The 8,073-nt window shown below is 59.2% G+C and overlaps 1 protein-coding gene across 1 annotated transcript; it reads left to right on the top strand.

Annotated features, from left to right (window-relative positions):
- Positions 1-2,166: 2,166 nt before the first annotated feature.
- On the top strand, positions 2,167-6,479 carry LOC119101798 (uncharacterized). Its single transcript, XM_037225222.1, has 4 exons — positions 2,167-2,296; positions 3,216-3,432; positions 4,217-4,523; positions 4,915-6,479. Exons 2-4 carry the CDS (start codon positions 3,327-3,329, stop codon positions 6,209-6,211), a joined length of 1,710 nt encoding a protein of 569 aa, XP_037081117.1. The 5' UTR covers positions 2,167-2,296; positions 3,216-3,326; the 3' UTR covers positions 6,212-6,479.
- Positions 6,480-8,073: the final 1,594 nt, after the last annotated feature.

Raw genomic sequence — 8,073 nt, 5'->3', positions numbered from 1 at the left:
GTCCTCCTCTGCCATGGCGGTGGCGCTGAGCACTCGTCGACAGGCGGCGACCGCCGCCTGTCGTTTCGACGTTGCCCCATCCGAGTGACGACTGTTGCCTAACTAATGGCACTGCTTCAAACACCACAACAGCACACACTTGCTCTTCATCATCTACGACAGTTTAAGAGAACTCGTAAAACTGCAGTGTTAACGAAACAGCGCCTGGTTGAAGTGTTCATCGTGGCGACAAGTGGGCTTGCTCTCAGCCCGTTTGCGGCCATATTTGTCTGCATGCCAAGCGTTGCGAATGGCACATTTTCGATTCGCCGACAAGCATGCTTCAAGTTGATCCGTATTTCTGATTTATAGGAATATCAACCAGTAGCCAAATATTTGCTGGAGATTTCCGATCGCTCGCAATTCTGAAATCCACCAACGCGCTTGCTGCCGCCCCGAAGATGGCCGTGATCCTATTTCACGCCTCCCGCGAGCTTCTCGGAAGTCGGGCGTGCTCAAAACTGAGGAAAGGATTAATCTCGCGCATATTTGATATGGTATCAGAATATCATGGTTCATGTTCCTGCCGCCTTTCATAGTGGCCTGTAGAAACTTCATAGATGAAGTATACGATTGGAACACGTTGTTTTTAACAGCATAAGAGTTGAATTGTTGTGGGCTCAGAAAACATACCAAGCGGAGGCTACAAGCTTAAGTATCTCTATGGAACAGCAACTCCAGCTAAACAAACCATCCTCCCTCGGCCTTCGTGGAGCACATGGCCGCAGAGGCATAGTTCTTCGCGCCATTAAAGAGTGCCTCGACACAGGCGTTTTGGGCATTCGGGTCAGTTTTCAGCGTTTCCGGGACGCGGTCCTGACATGAGTCGCCACTGCAGGGCATAAACATCCTCCTCCCGGGGCACCAGAGACGCTTCATGTCGGGCCGTCCGGCCGCGTCCGGCGCCGTCGGAAGTGTGGCATGCGAGCTGCTTCCCTGAGCTGCCTTCGAGGCGTCAGCTGACGAGCGGTGGCTAGATGATATGGCTTTCCAGTCCTGGGTCGTGACGTGCTAAGATGCGCTTTTGTTGTCTTTGAAATACTGCAGGCTTTTAAAGACGTGGTAATAAGAAATGGTGCGAAAGCGTCATAGACAAGCATGTGGCGGAATACATCACGCTACACCAGTCAGTTTTATAAGATACACAGCGTTGTATTCGTGCGTGACTCAAACTGGGGTCTAAATTAATTGTTTCGTTGCTGCAGCTGCCATTTCCCTCCGTCTTTCCCCTAATTCTAAAAGTTGCGCGCTGTACACATGCAAGCCACAGATCTCAGTAAACAAAGACGTAATTAGTGTGCCACAGAAATGGTGACATCTCACAAATGTTATCTACGCTCCTATGGCTGCTGTTCTCGCGAGACCAGTTTTATAACCTACAATTACCAGCAATACAACCGTCTAACAGTCCAACAGTACAACAACCAACAGTCTGAGTCAACTCCATCAGTTGTAAACTGGCCTCTGACCGAGTAGTGCCGTCGAAGCTTCTGTCACTTAGTCTATTGTTATACCACGCCGCATGAGGCATGCCTCTGTGTACCATACATCTATGACCGTGAATATTCCGTCCCTCTCCCCTGCCATCGAGTAATGTGTGTTGTTTGTTCTATGCATGACACCACATCATTCAGGTGCGCTGAGCCAGGACCACTGCACTGGCCCATCAAAGGCACCTTCTGCGTCGTTCTGACCCCGGGCACCGGCTTCGCACAAGGACGCGCGAGTAAGTCAGTGTGTCAAAAACGCCACCCATGAGTCAACCAGTGTCTCATGAGTCAGAGGCGTACACTGCGCACGAGTTGGGCGCGTTTCTCGGAGCCGCGGGTGGGCCGCCGCCAGGCTGTGCCGGCCGCCTCACGTCCGGCTCCTGAGGTCAGCCGGCTGGCCTTTGTCCCACCGCGCTCCCGGCACGGGAAGCGGCGCCTGATAGCGGCGGCCGCTTCCCGACGCTGTGGCCGCTCCGGCCAGACGCCGGCCCAGCGCGGTCGGCGGCGGCGCGTGCGGCTCCACCATGCGGCTGCTGGCCGCGCTGCTGGCCTGGGCGGCCGCGCTGGCCGGCGCCGGCGCCCAGCTGGCCGGCCCGGACGCCTCGCCGGCGCCGACCGAGACGACGGCGCCGGCGCCGACACCGACAGCGGCCGACCCGAGGCTGGCCGGCGGCGGCCACGTGACCCTCTCGTGCCGGGACGAGCTGCACTGCCATTGCGCCCTGGGCAACAGCAGCGTGGCCGTGCAGTGCCGCTACGGCAGCCAGGTGGGTGCCGCGTCCCGGCGCGATCTCGCCGGCTGCGCCTGCTGATCAGGCTGCAGCCGCCCAGCAGCCGCGTCCGGGCATCTGGGCGGCCGGTGGTGGCGGCGCGGCCGCCTCTCGCGGACACGGGACCGGCCAGGCTGAGGCCGCGTCTCGTTCGGAACAGATCTAGCTGCCGCTCGCTCGGTCCGTCTTCTTGCAAAACGCAAATTTGCGTGCTTTCGGAGCGGTGGGGACGTTCTATTTTTCCAGTCCGTCCTTTAAGAGGCACTTGCCATCGTCCTTTACTCTCCCGCTCTCTCGCAGTGCCGTCTTACAATTTTGCGAGACGTCTTGTGCTGGGAGCAACAGCTCCGACCATCTCAGGCTGTCTTAATGCTCTGGCCTTGTAAAATAGCCTTTACTAGGAAGAGGAGACGTTTTCGCGTTCCTGTCCGCTTACTGACCTTGTAAAACAGCCTGAACCTAGGTCAGCTGTCCCTCAACTCCTCTCTTCCCCCCCCCTTTCTCTCTCTTTCTCTTTCTCTCCCACTTTTCCTTTCCTATCCATATGGCAGTCTTTTCTTTCACAAGGCTGCCCGTAATGGTGTCTCTATAGCCCAGAAGATGATCTCGCTCGCACCGCTTTCCTGCAATATCTGCAGCGTCGGTCTGTACGTGCAAGGGTGGGAGGTCTTACTGGGTGTACTGGCACAATCCTTATGCGTAAAACAGCCCATTGTCTGGGTACTTCGACTTTTTGTTCCTTTCGGTAATTAACTTGAACCCTTGCAACCAGAATCCATATGTCTACGAAAGCCAAGGGTAAACTGGCGCCAGCTTCTTGGAATATATTTCAAACCGAAATTATCTCAACCGCCATTTTGTTTCACGAGTTACAGCACCGGTGGACTCACCACTGACTACAGCGTCTGTTTGCCAGAATGTGCTGATTCGTTGGAACCTGCTGAGCCGACGTCCCTCGCCGGACACCCGGTTTGAGATCGACATCCAGACCAGTGGCTCAGTCAAGGTGCTGCCCTCCTTCCTGGACATGAAGCTGGAGCCTGCCGGCGGTGCGGGGCCGGCGGTGATGTTCATCATCCGGGGTGCCTCCCTGGTGCAGGCGGTGTACGCGAGCGAGAACATGTTCCCCACTGGTGAGGCGGCAAGACAGCGCCGGAGGTGTGCCGGTGTTTCAAAGTATTAAATCACACTCCCATGTGGCCAGTTTTGGCTGCACAATGTGCATTTTCAATTTCATAAATATGAGACCATTGGCACCTCATCGGACTAGGCATGGTTCGAATGGGCAATGCAACTGTGGTGTGGGCTTTATACGGCTTTTCAATCAAGCTTAGCAGCATGAACATTGGTCATTCAAGTCGGTTGGGCAATACCGCACCAATTTTTAATTGTGCAAATGCTCGCAATTTCCTAACTCCCCATATCTGCAAGTGTTATGTCTATTCAGCTCCATGTCGACATCGACGGTGAAAAAATAACAACGAAAGCGTAATGCACATCTTATGTCCCAACAGCCAGCGGGAAATACTTGCGGATGGTTAGATGGCTAAAAGACAGTCACTGGCAGAGCCGCACAGCACCACCCTGTGTTACCAAACCAGCGCCGTTTCCGTTCGGCTGTCTTCGGACCGACGGAGTAGCGTGCGATCAATTTGTAAATGAGACCAGGCCCGCCGTATCCCAGCCATTGCGCCGAGTTTAACAGCCCTTTAGAGGGCACCCGGCAGCACCATTACTGCAGCCTCAGTGCCGTTCCTCGCTTCGGGCACCGTTGCGAGAGGGAGGGGACATTGCCAGCCAACGAGCGGGTGGTTCTCACGACGGAGCACACGCGCCGGCCACAGCGGCACCCCGACGCGCTGTAGCTGCCTCCCGAACGGTGCACCCCCTCCTGAACGATGCACCCGTGGTCGGCAGAGTGGCACCTGGACGGGGTACGTCTGGCCTCGCTGGACGCCGAGCAGTTGTCGCCGGCGCCGCAGCCGCTGCTGCTGACGCTGCGGCACAGCCGGGTGGCGCAGCTCCGGCTGCCGGCGCTGGGGCCGGGCGCGCGGCTCACACTCGAGAACTGCACCGTGGCCGAGATCGACGGAAATCCGGAGCGGGCCCAGCTGCGACCGCCGGAGCCGGCGCCCGGCGCCCGACCGGAACTCGTGGTGCGGATGTCCCGAATACACCTGCTGCGGGCAGCCGCCTTCTCGCTGAGCGATGGCGGCACCGAGAGGTGAGCTCGCGCCAGCTGACGGCCCGCCGCAGTCAGAGGGTCAGCCGAGATCCCCGGTCCACGGGCTGTCAGCTTAGGTGATCAGGGTCCAGCGGAAGTCGTCTGGGTCGCGGAGTGTCGGCCTAACGGGTTCATTGACAGTGCTTGTGACCTGGGGTTGAGCTCCTGAGTTCTTCCGATGAAGCGCGATACTGAATTTTACTCTAGATTGTGATAGGTCAATGCATATGGCTTGAGGCCACTGACAATGGGTCTGGGTGGCCAGGGGCCTCGAGAAGTGACCAAGGGTGGCGTACAGCCGGGTAGCCAGCGATCGCCTGCTGCTGACCCTGCTGCTGCAGTGCTAGGATAACCCGTCACCTGCCGACAGTGACACGCCTCTCGCCGCCAGCCGGCCGTCGCTGCTGATCGACGACTGCGAGATCGGCGAGATGGAGCAGGCTTCCGTCTCGCTCCCGCACAGCTCGTGTCAGCTGACCTTCACCAACAACGCCGTGGGCCTGCTGCAGCGCGAGGTATTCTCGCTGGCCGGCGGCTCGCTCCGGATCACCAACAACACCTTCGGCGTGCCGCACGCCGCCGCTTTCCTCGGCTTCTGCGGCCAGCTGATCTTCAACGACAACGACGTGCGCGGCCCGCTGGTGTTCGGCGCACTGCACTTCGAGCGCTGCGTGCACTACAGCCAGCACGGCAACAGCTTCCAGTGCCCGTGCGACAGCGTCGGCTGGCTGGCCATGTTCGAGGAGCGGCAGCGCACCAGCGCCGTCGAGGTGTTCTACGAGCGGCTGTACAAGGCGTCGCTGTGCCGCACGGACGCCGGCGCCGTGCCGATGACCGAGTTTGCGGCACGGGAGGACTGCTCCGGCCGTCACCGCCAGGCCAACCTGATGCTGGGCATTGTGGCGCTGGTGGTGGTCGTGCTCCTGCTGACGCTGCTGGTAGCGGTGCGTCTCTGCCGCCGGCGCAGCGGCACCAAGCTGCACCCACCGCGGCCGCGGCGCGCGCGCAATCTCTACAGCTCGGACATCAGCGCGCCCATCCCGAAGACGAGCAGCCTGGCGGCGGCGTCGCCCCGGCTGCCGCCGCACGCCGCCAGCCTATCGCACCTGGCCGCCGCCGACGGCCGCCCGCTCGGGCACTACGTCACCTGCGAGAGCGACGACGAGGACGGCCTGTACGCCACGATCGTCTTCAAGAAGCGGCGGGCGCCCGACCCACCCGAGAGCTCGACGCCGGGGCGGCGCCGCGCGGCGCCGCGCGTCCTCAACCGCTGCATCAGCGAGGGCGGTCTCCGACTGCCAGCGTACAGAGCCGCGCCGCTGGGCTCGGGCCGGGTGCGGCCGGCGCCCGAGGAGCGCGCACCTCAGCCGGACCAGGCCGGCATCGTCGAGGAGCCCGAGGACCCGTACCTGGTGCCAGACGGCGCCGCGTCCGACTACGTGGAGCTGACGACGGCGCTATATGAGGAGATTTCGGCCGCGGCGCCGGCCCGGGAGGCGACCGGCGCCGTCACCGCCCGGCTCAACGGGCCGCACGCCCACAAGACCAGCCAGAAGGACTCGGGCATCGGCGACGACTTCTGCCCCGAGGGCGCGCCGCCGGCGGACTCGTTGGCAGGGCTCGGCTCTGATGTGTACAGCCCGCCCATCCGACCGCGCCGCCCCGCTCTGGCCAGCCCGCAGAGCTGAGCCGACGCAGCGACAGACGAAACAAGCTTGCCGGGCGTGGATCGTAACCGCCAGAAGCAGTCACAGATATGTGAGAATGTAAAATGTGTACCAAATGTCACGAGCACCGTATTTATTATGTTCCGGTGCGTGTGTCGATTATTGGGTGTATGGATTACATGTTAGATGAACGCGCAAGTATTGCGTAACTGTTCATATAAGTGTTCGTTGGCGCAACTGTTCGCGGTGCACATTTTTTGCAGACTCGTCATTAAATGCCAAGTGTTCATATGATGTTCATATTTAAGGTCTTTGCAAAGTAAATGTCCGGACTGAACTGACCCATGAGGCGAGTCTCGTGTACATGTTTTCGGATTGAGTGAGTCGACATGAGCAAACGTCCGCATCTCAGACACTGTTGGCGTATAAGCCAACAGTGCCAGCCAGAGGGCCCTGCGCGCTGATCAGGGACCCACTGAGTCCACAAGGGCCTAAATTTCGGTCAGACAGCACCAGTAACATACAGTCGGCTCCATGGCGGCATGGGCCTAAAGCTCCATTTCCAAGTAGGGGCAAAGCCAGAGCCAGCGATTTGCACTGCTCGGAGCCCCACAGCGCCTGACAGGGGCCCTGCGTTGTCAAGGGGCCCCGAGTCGGCCAGAGGCAGTGTTCGAGGAGGCCTGAGGAGCGTAGAGGGCCTACTGGGTCCGACGATCAAAGGCCCGATCGAAGGGTCTAAGGGCATAAAGGACTAGTCGGAGTCTCATTCAGGGACTGAAACCATCAAAGCTGGACTCTAAAATAACGGGGCCACAGGGTCCTTCGCACTGATCGGGGATCCCCTGAGCCGATATAGACCTATATGTTGGTCAGGTACCATCGTACCACATAGTCAGCTCCGTGTCGGTATGGGCCTGAGGACCCACTTCCCAACCAGCTTTAAAGCCGGGGCCAGTGATTTACACTTGTCGGGGACCTCGTATCTGTCAGGGGCCCAAAGTGCCTAACAGAGGGCCCTGTGCACGCAAGAGCCCCGAGCCGACCAACGAAAGTGTGTGACGAGGCCCAAAGAGGGGCCCAAACGGCCCACTAGAACCGACGATCAAAGGCCCGGTTGAAGGGCATAGAGGCACGGAGGACTGGCTGTAGGTCACAAAAATAATCGTGGCCCGTAGGGTCGTGATCTGAAATATCAGTCAGAGGTTCTCTAGCACCGCTTGAGGAACCCCTGAGACAATGTGGCTGCATAAGTCGGTCAGAGACCACGAACACCGAACAATCGACTCCACGTCCGTCTGAGCCCTTGAGACCCATTTTCCAAGCAGAGACAATGCCGTGTCCGCGATTTACGTTGGTCGGGCTCGTGTATCGTCCAGGGGCCCACAGTGCCTAACGGGGCATTATGCGTCAACAAGGGGCCTCAAATCAGTCAGGGGAAGATTTCTTCAACAAGGACGGTGACGGGAGCCCGAATGGCAAAGTGTCTCCGATGTGTGTCGGGGCCCTCTGACCATTGAAGGAAACAAGAACTTATGATGAGTGCTCACATTGACGTAATAGAGGAGTCCTGTGCCAGTCAGGGCCCCCGGTACCGAGTGGTGGGCCCTCCAAACCTTTCAGTATGGGTCCGTCCAGTCTATGTTCCAATTATTTGACCACCTGCGGTGAGCAGGAATGTTGTTGCGTTAATGACGGTTCATGCGTCGATGCGGGGTCGACCGCACGGGTCAGAAGGCCTCCCGCGTCAGAGAGCGGACCAAGGTGATATGATGTATGCCTCTAAGGGCCTCCGGATCGGCCAGTGAACGCCCCCCCCCCCCCCCCGTGTCGACAGAATGACGGCCGGAAAACACACTGCGGCGGAATAGAATGTCCCTTCAGCC

The sequence above is a fragment of the Pollicipes pollicipes genome, unplaced genomic scaffold (assembly GCF_011947565.3).
Source record: "Pollicipes pollicipes isolate AB1234 unplaced genomic scaffold, Ppol_2.1 Scaffold_4881;HRSCAF=5763_pilon_pilon_pilon, whole genome shotgun sequence".
Classification (NCBI taxonomy): Eukaryota; Metazoa; Arthropoda; class Thecostraca; order Pollicipedomorpha; family Pollicipedidae; genus Pollicipes; species Pollicipes pollicipes.
Note: the sequence above shows the minus strand (reverse complement) of the source record. Positions and strands in the feature narration are given on the sequence as shown.

What these genes read in the sequence shown, in the direction of transcription:
- LOC119101798 (XM_037225222.1), top strand. Translation starts at nt 3,327, where the DNA reads ATGAAGCTGGAGCCTGCCGGCGGTGCGGGGCCGGCGGTGATGTTCATC. An exon ending in CGAGAACATGTTCCCCACTG is followed by an intron (nt 3,433 to 4,216) that starts GTGAGGCGGCAA and finishes CGTGGTCGGCAG; the next exon opens with AGTGGCACCTGGACGGGGTA. An exon ending in AGCGATGGCGGCACCGAGAG is followed by an intron (nt 4,524 to 4,914) that starts GTGAGCTCGCGC and finishes TCTCGCCGCCAG; the next exon opens with CCGGCCGTCGCTGCTGATCG.